Source organism: Suricata suricatta, chromosome 1 (assembly GCF_006229205.1).
Source record: "Suricata suricatta isolate VVHF042 chromosome 1, meerkat_22Aug2017_6uvM2_HiC, whole genome shotgun sequence".
Classification (NCBI taxonomy): Eukaryota; Metazoa; Chordata; class Mammalia; order Carnivora; family Herpestidae; genus Suricata; species Suricata suricatta.
The window spans coordinates 78,545,006-78,561,837 of record NC_043700.1 but is presented as its reverse complement, the minus strand read 5'-3'; the positions used below and the strand labels follow the sequence as shown (position 1 = coordinate 78,561,837).

Genomic DNA, 16,832 nt, shown 5'->3' with positions numbered 1-16,832 from the left:
ATGTAGTTTTTAAATATTGACATTTTCTGTCTGCTCTAATGTAGGAACGAGAGGGTACAGGTGGAATGAGGGAAAGGAAAGAGTATGAGGCCTTATATAGGTGATTTTGTGCTCAGGGTATAGCCCGCAAACTACATCCTTAGAAAGTGGAAAGGAGCCAAATGACAATTGGCAAGAAAATGCTTTCTCACTAGGGATTTTACGTTGTATCTACATTTCTTTTTGGACTTGGAGCTTTCAGCTCGGTAAGTTGTGAAACAGTAGATCCAAAACTGTGTTTACTTCTTCTCTTCTGCGTGGTACAGCCATTCTCCCTGGCTGTTGTTTGCATCAACTTCTGAAGGAGGTGTCTTCCTTTTATCTTAAGAACCAGAAATTAGAGTAGAGTTTTAACAACCTTCATGCATTCTGTTGAATTAAATAAGTTTAGGAAAGAATTAGCAAGTATATGTTTGCAGTATCTTAGTTGTTTTATTTTTTTAATTGTAATTTTTCTTGTATTACCTGTGTTGCCAGAACTTTTTCAGCTGTAGCAGGAAAGGTGCTACCTTGAATTTGCTCAATTATTATAGAGTTTAAGCAAATTCCCTCAAGATTGACTTCAATTTTTACTTCGTTGAGATGTTTTTTAAATCTTCCTTAGAGCAATGTAATGACTACTATAATTAATAGTTATAAGTTACTTTGGAGGGTCTAAAGTGGGAATTTAAGTGATACCTTGCATTTCCTTTCTGACTACTGACTTACAATGAATATTTTAGCACAACAGTAACTTAATATTAAATAATACAGGAAAACAAAGTAACTTTCGGACTAAATATGGCAATAGTGAACCATAGTTTTTATATTGTAGTTCTCTATGTAATGAACAATCATTGCTCTTCACCCTTCTTTATCTTTCATTTCTGTAATTTAACATCTACCCATGAGGTAGAGCCTTAACAACTGCTTCCTGATTAACACCTTTGCTGCGATGACAATTTTTTGTAAATTGTTGTTTCTCTCTAAATACTTTACTTGAACCTTCTTGCCATATTCCTTTTTCTTTTTAATTAAAAAATAGATGCATCATTTGAACCTTCTGTAGCGTTGGCAAGCCTCGTGCAGCATATTCCTCTTCAGATGATTACAGTTCTCATCAGGAGCCTAACTACGGATCCAAATGTAAAAGATGCAAGTATGACCCAAGCTCTTTGCAGGTACTTCTTCATGACACTATTGATGGTGTTGTAGATTGGGGAGGAGGAGATATTTCGCTGTATTGTGTGGGTAATGAGAAACTTAGATGTGTAAAACTGAAATCATGGAATCAAATACATAAAGATTCTCCAAATTAATTTAGAATGAATTATTTACCCGACTGTAGGTTTGACAGGCATCCCAGTAATTCAGAGTCCATTTTAACTAAGCTTTTTTAATTCCAAATTATATACTTACTGTGTATTAGATTATCAATATATTTTTCTAATTTCTTTACTCATTATTTTTCCTGAAACCTATTTCTCTAGGTTGTTGTTGTGGGGTTTTGCTTGTTTGTTTGTTTGAAGATGAGAATATACTTTTACTTTCTCTTTCAACCAGAATTTCTGGGTAATACACTCGACCTTTCCTTGCAATATGTTTTTCCTCCTTATTCTTCAACAGAGGACTTCGTAAGATACAGAATTCTAATTGATGGTCGTTTTCTCTTAACATTTTGAAAATAATACTGCATTGTCTTCCGGCAACTATTGTTGCTGATACGGAGTCTGCTGTCAATCCAATTGTAATTCCTTTGTGAGTAGTTAGGCTTTTTTACTAATGTTTGTTTTTCTTCTGCTCCTTGATGTTTTGCAGTTTATTCATATAGTTCTAGGTGTAAATTTAATATAATTTATCCTTCTCAACATTTTCATGCTTTTATTAATTCAATCATTTATTTATTTATTCAAATCATATTTATTGGACATTTACTAAAAGTGCCAGGAAGTTTTTCAAAACTTCCTTGAAGAAATGGATAAAATTATCTGTCTTCATGGGCTTCCTTTCTAGATGGAAAGACAGACAGTAAAGTAATAACATATTTTATTGATTCCAAGATGCATCCTGATTTCACAGATGTTAAAATGTGGAAATACAGTCATTTGATATTGACATGACTTTTCCTGCCTTAGTGATGCATAAACTAATTATACATCCTAAAGTTGATTTTGTTTTAGATTTTATTAAATATGATAAAATTATAATTTAGTATGTTGAATAGTGATGAGTGCTTTGGGAAAAAGGTAAATAGGAAAGACATAAAATATGAGGACATGGTTTGGAATTTTAAATAGGATGGATTAGGAAAGCCTCAATGAGAAGGTGACAATGAAGTAAAGACATAAATGAAATGAGGGAGCAAACCCTGTGGAGAGCTTACAGAGCTGTCTTATAATTCGCTATAATTTTTTCTTCAAAGGTTGCCATTTATAAAGCATATTCCAACTATTGTGTTTCTTTATTTCAATGGCTCTATTTTTCTGATTGAGCTTTTCTTCTCTACCCATTTTGTTTCATATCTGCCTGGGGTTTCTTGTCGAGTGTGTGTGTGTGTGTGTGTGTGTGTGTCTATGTATCTATGTGTATGGCCCATCCAAATAAAATACAGGGATTTGGAACAAAATGGTTTTTGTGTACCTGCTATAAAATTACAGTCATGACATAAACTTAAGTATTTATGTTGGCTTCTCAGAAAGGTACATATATGCATCTCTTGCTGTCTGTAACACAAACTTGGGGACTTTGATATTTTCTACCTTTTCCTCCTTTTTCTCTAGTGTTTAAAAAGGACTTTCTCTTCTTTCCTTCTTTCTTCCTTGTTCTCTTAAATTTAACTGAATCAATTTGTCTATAACTATTACGTTCAGATTCTCATTGCTCATTCTCTCCTAAATTTCCATAGATATGTGAACATACTTTGTATATTGAAGAAAAATCTATATAAATATTGTTCTTGCTGTATGGCCTCTATCCCCACTACTTTTTTTTCTAAGTTTATTTATTTATTTTGAGAGAGGGAGGGAGAGAATTCTAAGCAGAGCCTAACATGGGGCTCAATCCTATGAACCATGAACCTGAGCCAAAATCAAGTCAGGTGCCTCATTGAGCCACCCAGGTGCCCCTCTCCCAACTACTTTCCATTTATGCTGATCTACTTGCCATATTTGGTGGTCTATATTTTTGTGTTCATTTTCTTAGTATCTTTATATTCATAGTTTTTAAAATTCTAGAAATGCCGTGACACCAGACTATTAGGATTTTCTTCATATTGTCTTTTCTTTCTGTTTTTACTCTTCCATTAATTCTTATTGTATCAGTTCTCTTCTATGTATAGTTGATTTCAAAGCCTTTATGTAAAGTTCTCATTGTTCATTTATTTTCAAGAAACAGTCATCTCATCCATCTCTCCAGAGTGAAATTCCTTCTGTGTCCTGCTTAGCAGTAATATTCCTTTGTCAGTGTGACTACAACTGCGCTAAAATTTCTTTCTCTTTGTGATGAGTATATCATAAATTATGTTGTCCTCTAATTAAAATGGGAAGATTCAGAGAATTACAGATTTCAGAGCTGGAAGTGAAATTAGAAATCAATGAGTTTATCACCTTGATTGCATAGAGAATAATATCCAACATTTTTCATTATATGCCCTAAGTCATTAAAACAGAATCTTCTAGTTGGTCTTTTTGCCAGCAGTGATTTATCTCTCTTCTCTAAATCATCCTGACCTACTCATTTTTCCCTTCTGATCAACAAATTACAATGACTTCCATCACTTGCGTAATTAAGTGCAAATTCCAATTCTTGGCAAGTCAGCACTCTTAGTCTTAATTTTTCAATCTTTTCAAACAGTCATAGTATCCAACTTATGAATTTCTTTTGTTTTTAAAATATATTTCTGGAGCACCTGACTGGCTCAGTAGGAAGAGCATGCAACTCTTCATCTTGGAGTTGTGAGTCTGAGCCCCACGTTGGGTGTAGAGATTGCTTAAAATAAATTAATTAGTTTTTAAAAAATAAAATATATTTATTTGATAATTAGTTTTTGCCTATTTGTTTATATGGGAAGGTGTGATCCAGTTTTTGTATTACATTTCTGATTTATTGTACATGTTTCTATTTAACCTACGTTCTATCTGGAGTAATTACTCTTATGTTGCAAATGTAAGTGAAAAGGATAGCTATGTTTAGTTTTACCATACTCCCACCTTATAATTCCCTATGCTCTGTATTTCTCCACACAGAGCACTTACCATGCTTTAACAGTTATTTTCTATAATACGGAGAAATGGAAACACCATACCAAGATCAGATAAGTAACATTAAAGTATGAAAGAGTCCATATGTAACTAAAATAATAAGGAATGGGTGTACAAGCACCTTCTAAAAGAAGAAGCTGATCCTCAATTCCAGTTTTCTTGTGCCACAAGGAAATTTGAGTTCAGTGTTGCTGATCTGATTTTTCACAATAAACTTGAAAGTTTTTTTATGTGAAATTTCCCTATTTTTAAAACAATGTAACAAATACCCAACTGAGGCTGGACCTATCTATGAAGCTACCTTCTAAAAGTGAAAATTGGTTTTATTCTCCACAAATTACAAACAAATCTATAGTTTTTTAACGTTTATTTATTTTTGAGAGAGAGAGAGAGACAGAGTGTGAGCTAGGGATGGTCAGAGAGAGAGGGAGACACAGAATCCGAAGCAGGCTCCAGGCTCTGAGCTGTCAGCACAGAGCCCGACACGGGGCTCGAACCCATGAACTGAGATCATGGCCTGAGCTGAAGTTGTCCACTTAACTGGCTGAGCCACCCAGATGCACCCAAACAAATCTATTTTATGTCCTATATAATTTTGCAAATTTTAATGTTAAAATTTTCAAGTTGCATATTTTTTAGCTCTAGAAAGAAATGTTTTATTTATTCCACAAATTTGAGCTCCTTCTCAGTGCCAAGCACAGTGCTAAATACTGGGAGTTCAAAAAGTAAAGATCGAAAAACAAACAAAAACCCAGTCATAAGATCACTGCTCTTAAGCTCATGGTCTAATGGAGAAAGGAAGACTTCAGAGTACATAAATTACAACTATAATTAAATGTCCTTTAAATAGTAAGAAACTAACTTGATTATAAGGTTTAAGTGTCCTTAAAATTCATTCAGGAACCAATGCATGGTGGACAAGATTATTGTCGTTAACCATAAAAATAACTCCTCTTACAATACCTATGCCTGAAAAGATTTGGGCATATGCTAGTCCAGTCAAATTGAAGCAGAACTAGATAAACCTGCTGTCAATAATATTGTATAATAATTGGATCACTGTAAAAAAAAAAAGAATACAATGTTTAAATGATTAAAAAAAAACGTAGCTAAAAGCGTTTCATTATTCACCAGCAGACTTTAGTTCAAACAGCAGTACTGCTGTTTATTAATTGTGTAACTATCGACAAATTTCCTAACCTTCTTTTTTACCAATTTGAAAGGAGAAATTGTAAATACTATTAAATTTTCAGGACTTAACAGAATACCTGTTTTATAATAGGCGCTCAAATATTTGTAGAGTGAATGGCTTCTAATTCATGTTACTTCTGACTTGAAGTATCTTTAGGATGTCAGGAGTTTGGGTACATATGGGAAAGGTAAAGAGTAGAGGGTTCTGAGATGGGAAGCTAAAATGGGGAGGAGAGGAAGAAGCTGAGTGGGTGATTAGGTACACTGAAGAACCGCGCCAAGTGGAGTTTTCCACTCTGCCCCTGAGACTTGGCTAAGGGGAGTTCTGGGCCGGGGCCCTGTGTTACAGGGAGCCCAGTTCCTATTCTGGCAGTGCCATTCCCCGCAGGGCAGGGTCCACAGAGCCAGGAGATGTGCTCACATACACTCCTTCTCTAAACCACATCTTTTTTTGTGTGCGTATTTGCACTCAAAAAACACACAATATGTACTCACATGATTTTCTTTTAAGTAAGAACATTTTTTAAAACACCTACTGGCACTTTTTTTCTGTTTTAATTGAGCAGTATTTCAGATCTTTCCACGTTTGATCCCCATGGATAGATTCATATAGATCCATCTCATTCTTTAAAACTACGTAATGTTCCATAGTATGTTTAGCTATTCCCTTATTGATAGACATTTAGATTGTTTGCATTTTTTTTCATATCCTAAATACAGTGCTACAGTGAATTTATTCTTTGTACACAAATGCAAGTGTCTCCATGTATGTAGAGTGACTAAACTTTTATGAAAATCAGCTTAACAATGGTTGGAAATTGTAGAACAGCTCTCAGGGACTACTTAAATGATTTATAACCATCACTGTTAGAAGCAGATGTCTCGAAAAACAAGAGAGGAAGTAAAATATGTGTAGGAAACATAGGGAATATACAGATAATGTATAGTTAACATGCATTTGGACTTTGGACCACTCTTGATGTCTGATGGGACATTTTAAATCTTAAGGGCAAAAACCTTAAAAAAGATAACACTCCAGTGTTAATATAGATAGTTACAACACATGTGTTGTGAAAATGACCAAGTCAATTTAGAAGTCCATTTTTTAAACATGTTAGTTGCTCTTTTGATCATATGTTAGTATACTTAGTATTTATGTTTGACATTTTGTTCAATTATTTACTTATTTCTTTATTGCCACATATGTTAATATTTGGTAGAAAAGAAGCATGCACATTGAGTATTTCCAGTGTCATATATTAACTTATGTAGTCTTCACAACAGCTCTGTAAAGTAAGCATGTTTATCTGTAATCTACAGATGAGAAAACAGACACAGAGGCTAAATAACTTAATCAGGTATCAGGGCCCCCCCTCCCACCTAATAAATGGTAAGTTGAGATTTTGAAACCAGATCATTCTGACTTTAGAAACTTTCTTTTTTCACTACTATTTTCTTATTATGTAATCCTCAATATTGGACCATTGAATCAAATAATACGAACATTTGGCCCAAATGCTTTCCAAAAGAATTATACCGCTCTTCATTGTGATTGGTATCTAACATCTGTCAAATTCCATATGACTTTACCGTTATTTCCATTAAACTGGGTTGACTTTCAAGAAGAAAAACACTCACTAATTCAATATATAGTATATTTACACTTTCAGTACCCTTTTATCTATTTGAAGCTTCCTTTTTTTCTTGGTATAGCAGGATATTGAAAGGGTGAAGAGACCTGTTTCACAACTCAAAATAGTCTTTTTTAAGAGTGCATTTCATATTTAGACTGCAGTTTCCAGAAAGGAGAAATTTTGCTTCCATGTATCTTAGAGAACTACATTTGAACTGCTCTTAGAGTAAGTTTGCCTAATAAATCCTAGATTCCACTATGTAACATCAGCTTAAAACTTTGCATTTACATGAAATGACCCTTAATGGAAATTCTTTCTATTGAAATATCTTATGTGAGAAACTGTCAGCTTACAAGATTGGAAATTTCTTGAGTACAAGCACCCATTATGCTCATTTCTACCTCCTGTAATTTCATTTTTTATGTTTATTTATTTATTTTGAGAGAGGGAGAGTACACAAGCAGGGGAGGGGCAGAGAGAGGGAGAGAGAGAATCCCAGGCAGACCGGTACTGTCAGTGCAGAGCCCAGCGTGGGGCTCTCACAAACCATGAGATCATGACCGCTGAAATCAAGAGCAAGACGTTTAACCAACTGAGCCACGCGGGCACCCCTTATATCTGCATCTTAAACAATGCTTTTTACAAGCAAGCTCAGTAAATATTGAGTCACAAAGGGAGGGATTATCTACTCTAACCCTTGTTATTCCCAACCAAAAGATGTTGAAAATATTATCAAGATTAATAGTTTTGTTTTTCAATTTTCAGAATGATTGACTGGCTGTCCTGGCCATTGGCTCAGCATGTGGACACATGGGTGACTGCACTCCTGAAAGGACTGGCAGCTGTCCAGAAGTTTACTATTTTGATAGATGTTACTTTACTGAAAATAGAACTGGTAAGTGGGAGTATTTAAATCTCTTAAAATGAATGGTCTCCTAATCAATGCTTTTATCTTTGGGTTGTCCCCTGTAAAGTATCTAATGTTGAATATGTTCTTATTTTTTGTTTTGTTTGGAATAATAATTTTGAAACAGCCTTTAGAAATTGAAAATGGTAAAAAAAAAAAAAAAAAAAGAAAGAAATTGAAAATGGTTTTTAAGTATAGGTAATTAAAATAATTTCGCTGTTTTCTAGTATTGAATATGAAAACATATTCCTCCCATTATCTCCCTTTTTTAAAAATGTTTATTATTTTGAGTGAGTTGAGAGAGAGCGCACATGCAAGTGCATGCGTGTGTGTGCACATGGGAGAAGGCCAGAGAGAGACGGAGAGAGAGTACCGAGCAGGCTCCACACTATCAGTGCTGAACCCAGTGTGGGGCTAAAACTCACAAACTGAGGCCATGACCTGAGTCGAAATCAAGAGTCGGACACATAACTGACTGAGCCACCCAGGCGCCCCTTCCGTTATTTTTTGCACCCCACTAATCTAGCTTGTACCACCATTATTCTACCAAAACTGTCTGTGACACCAGTGCTACATTATTGCTAAACGAGGAGTTATTTCTCAGGCCTCCTCTCATTTATTCTATCAGCGGCATTTGACAGTTGATCACTCCCTCTTGAAATACTTTCCTCATTTAGTCTCTGTCCTAGTTCTCGCCTTTTTTTGCCCTGGTTCACTAGTATCTCAGTCACTTGTAGTGGATCTTTCTAACTTTTTTTTTTTTTTTTTTTTTTGCTTTCACACCTTCATGCTGTGTCTGTGTTTTTTTTTTTAAGTAATTTATTGTCAAATTAGTTTCCATACAGCACCCAGTGCTCTTCCCCACAAGTGCCCTCCTCCATCACCACCACCTCTTTTCCTCCCACTTCAACCCTCAGTTCCTTTTCAGAATTCAGTAGTCTCTCAAGTTTTGCATCCCTCTCTCTCCCCAACTCTCTTTCCCTCTTCCCCTCCCCCTGGTCCTCCATTAGGTTTCTCCTGGTCTCCTGTTAGACCTATGAGTGCAAACATATGGTATCTGTCCTTCTCTGCTGACTTATTTCGCTTAGCATGATTCTGTTTCTCTTCAGATTGCATAAATCTTTCGCCTTTCTAACTTTAGAGTGCTTTCGAGTTTTCTTTCATCTTTGATCCATTTTCTTCTCAATCCATACTCACAGCATATATGTTCCATGGCTTTAAATAATGATTCTAAGTTAATGACTGCCAAGTTCCTATTTCTTGTTTATTATTTTCCCATGAAATCCATATTTATGTATACAACTGTCTATACTTGGATGTCAAATTCAACTTTTTCATGACCTAACCTCTGATTTTTCCCTCCCAGATCTGGTCTTTCCTCCCCCCTTTTTTTTTAATGTTTTTATTTTATTTTTGAGAGAGAAAGACAGTGTGAGCAGGGGAGGGTCAGAGAGAGAGGGAGACACAGAATCTGAAGACAGGCTCCAGGCTCTGAGCTGTCAGCAGAGAGCCCGACATGGGGCTCGAACCCACAAACTGTGAAATCATGACCTGAGCCAAAGTCAGACACTTAATCAGCTGAGCCACCCAGGCACCCTAGTCTTCCCCATCTTGTATGGTTATCTATCCTTCCACTTGCTCAGGCCAAAACGTTGAAGCTATCCTTCTCTTTTCTCTTTTCATTCTGTCAGCCCATATTCTACAAATCCTGTTGACTCCACACTTAAAATATATGCAGAATCCTATCACTTTTAACTGGCTACATCACTACCATATTGGTCCAAAGTCATTACCATGACTTGCCGTACTGATTGCAGTAGTCTCCCTGCTCCTGCCCTTGGTCCCCGGCAGGTGTCACATAAGTCCTATGTGATCTCGCCCACTGCTGCTTCTCTCTTACTGCCATCTTTGCTGTAGCTCTAATACACCGAGCCGCAGGCCTCAGGGTCTTTGTAGTGCTTGGCATTTGCCTTGCTTATTATGCTCTTCTTCCAGGTATCTGCCAGGCTTATTCTCATTTCCTTCAGTGTTTTATAGTCAGATGTCAGGTTTTACATGAGGAATTTTTTGAATACCCAAATAAAATAGCAGACCTCTTTGCTACTCAGCTGTGCTTGTTCTTCATGCCCTGTCTGTGTACATAGCACTTGTCTCCATGTTAGTTTTTATTGTCTACCCACCCTGTAGACAGCCCTATCAGATCAGAAATTTTCTTTTAATCCACCGTTGTATCCTCAGTGCCTAGAACAATGCCGAGCAGTAGTAAGTATTCAGTAAATATTTGTTGAATGAAGTGTGGACCAAGGAACTATCACTTTGTAAATAAGGGTTGACAGATTTTTATTTGATCGCGGGGTTTTAAGAGTTGTTTAGGCTACTGCATTCCCGTGATCTCTGCCATGTTGTTATGTCTCACCTTCTCTTTCTTCCATAACATGTTATGATAGAACTTTCTAGGACGAGGTAATCACATACATATTTTTGGTCCAAGGAAAATAACCACTGATTGGGTTAATGATTTCCCTACAAACTCTAAGATGAATGTCTTGTCTTTTTTGAAGGTTTTTAATCGACTTTGGTTTCCTCTTGTGAGACCTGGTGCTCTTGCAGTTCTTTCTCATATGCTGCTTAGTTTTCAGCATTCTCCAGAGGCGTTCCATTTGGTAAGTTGGGACACAAGCTTTCTACATTGAAAAGCTTTGTTTTAAAATTTTAGTTTAATATTGAGTCACATTTATATATAGTCAAAAGATTGTAGGTTAGTCCTGAATCTGTTTTCTTGTAGCTTTATGATTTCTCGGAAAATTGAGGTTATGGGATTTCCCTCTAAAGAATATATTTTCAGACTGTCTGAGTCTCACCAAAACTGCTACACTTGCAACCTCTACCAGCAACTGAAAGTTACTGCTCCGCGTGAGAGATGTCACATGTCCACATCACTCATGGTGTCTGTTGCACATGTGAACAGTGTAGAACAGTTCTAAAACCACTGACTGCTTTAGAATTTCAGAAACATGAAAACATCAATTGTTTTATAGGCCCAAAACTAAGACTTTGTTCTCTCCCAGCTTATAACCTACAAATCCTGTCGACTCCACCTTTAAAATATGTCTGAAATTTTATCACTTATAATGAGCTACATCACTGGTTTTGATTTGATTTGATTTCAGTTATTTGATTATCAGTTATTACTGGTAGATATGACAGAATGTTATTTAGAGAACCTGTCCACCTGTCTATCTAGCACACCACAGAAAGGCGGTGCTTTATGTGGTTACTTCCTCCAGGATCTGATCCTCAGTTTTATTGGACTAGAACCTCATTATCAATCCCCCCACAATGTAAAACTCAGCAGTGCGGACCCACTACAAGCAAATTCAAAGGAGACTGATGAATAAGTGCTGAATCCCAGTTGTTGATTGTTAGCTAGAAGGACAACTAGCCTCAGAGAACCATGTACATACATAGGCTACTCAGTGCCTAACTGCCACTGAAGGAAAATCAGCAGGCTTTGTAGAAGGTAAACCTTACCACCAAGTAATTACATTATGCATTGTCACTTAAGATGTGTTATTCCAAGAATTTCTATAGTTAATTTCCTAATTAGTGATCTTGACCTCAACCAATAACCTTATATTTGTTTGTTGTACAGACAAAACTCAAAACTTGAGCTGATACAGCATGTGGACTAGCAGAGTCCAATGAGAATTTCTACAGTTAATAGTCTAATTGGTGATTTTGACAATCAGCAATAACCTTGTGTCTGATAGTTATACAAACAAAACTGAAAACTTGGACTAATATAGCAGGATAACTAGCAAAGTTTAACAAGATAAAGAACATCAGTTATTTGTGTCTGTCTTCAGGCACAATCCTGTGTAGGCCATTTGAGAAAAGGTTTCTTTTCAGAATTTCTGGGAAGGAGATTCTCTAACATAATTTAGTCATCCTTTCTAATGTTTATTGCCCCTCACACTGAGGACATTTCTTAATCTCTGATTATTCATTTATGCCATACTTTAAATCTATTTCCTTGTTCACAGTTTTTTAAGAGATGGAAGATACTCCATATTGCTTTTATTTTCTGAAAAAAATACTGTTTAAAAAATGGTTGACTTTGAAATACTTAGCTTATTGAAATATAAATCATTTATTTAAGAAATTGTTAGATCTGAAATTGAAAGTTGTCATCTGGCTTAGTAAATTCTAAAAACTTAAGATCTAATTATTGCTTATATACTGTGTATAGCCTGACCAGCTACTCAGCTGAACATGAGCTCTAGTGGTGGATCATGTGATAGTTAAATCACCTGTAACTAATCCAGTGAAGGACGCAGGTTTAGAAGTTGTTAAGTATCACTCTTCATTACATTACGTGTTTATACTATTTTAGAGCAAACCAATATTGGTATTATAATGTGTGTATCTATAGATCAAATCACTTTTCTTAAGCTTTTTATAAGTGGAAAGAAGTTTATTTTATACAAAAAAAATCAAAGCTTCTAATAAGTTATATACATATTCTCAAATAGTAACTTAAGTTTAATGAGTATTACAGTAATGTCTACAAATATTGAAATTCCCTCATTCAAAAAATACCAACTTTTAAGCATTTAGAAGGTAATAGCCTGCTTGCATGTATATCTATGCCCATGAAAAATTTAGTCTCATTTCTATGTTAGTGACAGTTTTAACCATATAGGATGTGGTAATAGACAACTGTATTACCTGATTGCAAAGACCAAAATATACTAGGAAAGCTTTTGGAAGATTTGGAAGTAAATTAAATAATCATTTTTTTTTCTCTTCTCTTCAGCTTCTCTCTGTCTCTTTTCACCTGTGAGGAAACAAAATAATTTTGGATTTCTGACTATTTTAGCAAGATAGTGTCTAGTAGAAATGGCTTTATGGAGCAAAATTATAATTCAGCTTTGCCTAGAAATGTAGAGATAATAGCAAGAGAGTGAACTCATTAGGAACTGATGGTTTCATGGTCAAATTTTAATACCTCTGATGGAGGTAAGATTAAAGAAGGTAGTGTAAAAGGCAAATTGTCATTTTAAGACCTCAAGCATAGGGTGAGAGCAACGTGAGAATAGCAGTCTTAATTTAAGAATACGATTGTTCTTTTTAGGAGTAAGGAAAGAAAGTCGATTGTAATACTACTATAATTGTTGTTATTGCCATTTGAAGACCATAGAGCTTTAACTTCACTTGTATTACAACTAGGCCACCAAAAAAATGTTCTAGAAATAGAACATAATATTCTTAGACACCTTTTACATCTGAAGTATAAATGTATAGTAATAGATTATAATTAATAATCAGTTGGAACAAGGATACCACGGTGCTAATGGAATGAGCCATTTCAGCAAGACAGGGTTTCTTTTGTTAATATCATCTTGAATATGTAATGGCTGTGTATTAACTTTAGCCTCATTTTAATGAAAGGATACTCCTGTGCTTCTTTTCAGTACTGTTTTCTATGTGTCTTTGAGCAGTGAGCATTTTAGATTTCCCTTTTATTTTTAAGCTGTTTCGTAAAAATAATAGAAATTTCTGATTCCCTTTATTTTTAGAACTATCTCCTGGTTTTGGAGGTAGGGAATGGGAGTTGTTAATAAGGATAACCATGCTAACATAAGACATCATCTCTTTCCTTATCCTACAGCCCATAATTTTGCTTTGTAGAGCTATAATTTTAGTTACCTTGCTTTCTTGACGTAGACTTAAATGTGCCAAGTGTATATAGCACTTAATTCTTTCAAGTGAAAAATCTAAAGTTCACACTAGATGGAGCCCTTAAGCTAATTCTTGGTTTATCTTTGTTCCTATTGTCAACAATCAAAACAAATAAAAGTTTGTCCCTATTGTCAACAGTGTGGTAAATATAAAAGTCTTTTAACTTTTTCAACTTAAGGCATTTTTAAGAATGGCAGGAGTGACTAAACCTTCTATTTTATACATTAGTTCGTTTTAGATGGAGTATCAGGATGAAAGACGGGTCTCGTGGAATTAAAATTATATGTGACTTTGAAACTAGATTTACCTTGATATTCTAGAAATTTTTAACTTCATAGCTTTTTTAGAAAAAGGCTATGACTGAACATACAGAAAATATTTGTAACACTTACATTCCATTTGTAGGCTAGAGAATTTTTTGCCAATTTGTATAAATTGAAGAATGTTTGTCTTTTTTCTCTTCAGATTGTTCCTCATATAGTTAGTTTGGTTCACTCCTTCAAAAGTGATGGTCTGCCTTCCAGTACAGCCTTCTTAGTGCAGTTAACAGAACTGATACACTGTATGATGTATCATTATTCTGGATTTCCAGATCTCTACGAACCTATTCTGGAAGCAATAAAGGTATGATGATAGTTGTACCAGTATTTGTACAGCTGCAGAACATGATGTGACAGATGAATGTACTGAAATATTTCTATAACTAGCTATTCAGTTTACTATTCCATGATAATAATGCATTTTATTTGAAAAATGTAATTGGAATCAGGATTCATTAATATTTAGGAAGTAATCTCCTATTTGCTATAACTAGTCTAAGTTAATAACCATATTTCTTTAGTTGTACAATGCCATCAATTATGAGGCATATCTTTAAATTTATAACAGCCTTTGGGGTACCTGAGTGGCTCAGTCGGTTATGCATCCAGCTCTTGATTTGGGCACAGGTCATGATCTCACAGGTTTGTGAGTTCAAGCCCTGCATTGGGCTCTATGCTGACAGTGCAGAGCCTGCTTGGGATTCTCTCTCTGTCTCTCTCTCTCTCTCTCTCTCTCTCTCTCTCTCTCTCTTTCTCTCTCTCTCTCTTTCTACTCTCCCTCGCTCATTCTCGCTCTTTCTCCTCAAAATAAATAAATAAACTTAAAAAAAAATTTTAACAACTGTTGGGGAAATTTGTTTAAAAGAAATGCTACACAATCACTTCTTGGCCTTTTGGCTAAGATCAAGTATAAAAAGAAATGCTACATTAAGTAAATACATATATCACCAATGTATCCCAATATCAGAAGTGTTAAAATATGTAAGAATATCTTAGACTCCAGAAGAGCAGTTTAAAAAATATTTGACTTTGTTTCCTTACCTGTTTTTATTCCATTTTTCTTTGGACTATTCATGATTATCCATATTTCATAGAATCTTTACTTGAGTTATTTGTCAACTTACCCTCCTTTTCAACTTTGTTTAGTTATTAGACATAAAAAGCACTGATTCTGTTTGTCTAAAGAATGGTTTACAATGTGTACCCGTTACTCTTAGTAGACTCACTGCGTGATCAGGGTATAGCAAAAGAAATGAACTTACCTCAGCCAGAACTAATCAGAAGTTAATAGAAATCAACTATATATTAATAATGTTTTGTAAAGATCTTAAATACAAGATAAATCTCATTATCTTTATTACTTCTGTAGCTGAAATGAATCCAAAGCTTATTCTTTTTACTATATGGGTAGTTAAAGTCAAACTGATTTTGGTTGAACCCAGAACACAAGATTGTTGCACAATTAATGTATACCACTCGTATGACACTTTGAGACTTAAATCATAGAGTGAATAATAATGTTAATCTCTTTCTGCAACGTCTTCCTGTGTCCATAGATGAAACCTCTTGCTGTTGGTTGTCATTTTTCAGTGATTTACATGTTGAGAATTCTGATAACTAGGCTCAGAAGAAGCAAGGTTCTCACATTTAACCCAAGCGAAGCACTTTTCTGTTAGCTGGCACCAATAACAAGAAAATTAAGAGATTAAAATTCCTTTGGAAAATGTTCGTTTTCTAAGGCCGAAGTACCAGATGGTAAAGCAGTCCAAAAAAGTTTAATGCTGTTACCAACTTTCATTATTCTCCATTGTTCTATTCGTGCTTGAAATCACTTTGCTTTAAAATTGTCTCTCATATGTCATAGAGCACATAAAAGAATCTGTATCTTGTAATAATTTTCTCTATTGTTAAACATGAGATTGACTTTTATTTTTCGAAGTCAGAGGTCATTGTGTTTAGAACCTTTTCATTCTTCATCCCCAGATTACTTTGAGCTTTTATTTCTAAGGATTGACATTGAATAAATATTAGTAGTGAATGAAAAAGAGATGTGTTTTATTTTCACTCTAAATTTTGAAAGTAAATTGTTTAGATTATTTATTATGTATTAATTTAAATCCTCGTTCTGTTGCCTTTGAGTAGCACTACAGTATACCCTGGTCTCAAAGTTTTATTTTGAAACACTCTTCTGACAGATTGGAAACATAAATATTGTTCAAATGTGATTTGAATTCCTTGTTCTTAAATATTTCTTAACTTCATAAACTCTACCTTTAGGATGTATATATTTATTTTAGGATACAGTTGTTTTTTCCATGTAAAATAATGTAATTTTTTGATGACTGGTCAAGCACTATAAGTGATTTCAGAACTAAGTGGAAGGAAAGAAAGGTTAAATGTCAGCAGAAGAATCTTTATGGTGTTAATTTAATAAACAAAAATGGTTTATGTTTTAGACTATTTCTCCTCTTTATGATCTACAGGATTTTCCTAAGCCCAGTGAAGAGAAGATTAAATTAATTCTCAATCAAAGTGCCTGGACTTCTCAATCCAATTCTTTGGCATCTTGCTTGTCTAGACTTTCTGGAAAATCTGAAACTGGGAAAACTGGTCTCATTAATCTAGGAAATACATGTTATATGAACAGTGTTATACAAGCATTATTTATGGCCACGGAGTAAGTTTAACTCTAGAAATTGATGCATACTGATGAAATGTAAGATAGTGGTATTGTCTTCACATTATTTCTTATAAATGGCAG

The 16,832-nt window shown here is 34.8% G+C and overlaps 1 protein-coding gene across 3 annotated transcripts in view; it reads left to right on the top strand.

Moving 5' to 3' along the window:
• USP38 (ubiquitin specific peptidase 38) overlaps nt 1-16,832 on the top strand; it is a 32,212-nt gene that overhangs the window by 1,751 nt on the left and 13,629 nt on the right. For all 3 annotated transcript variants that reach the window (XM_029940637.1, XM_029940648.1, XM_029940642.1), the window contains exons 2-6: nt 1,064-1,199; nt 7,868-7,997; nt 10,571-10,672; nt 14,217-14,375; nt 16,555-16,748. In XM_029940637.1, the coding sequence (XP_029796497.1) occupies nt 1,064-1,199; nt 7,868-7,997; nt 10,571-10,672; nt 14,217-14,375; nt 16,555-16,748 (721 nt within the window). The remainder of the gene's footprint in view (nt 1-1,063; nt 1,200-7,867; nt 7,998-10,570; nt 10,673-14,216; nt 14,376-16,554; nt 16,749-16,832) is intronic.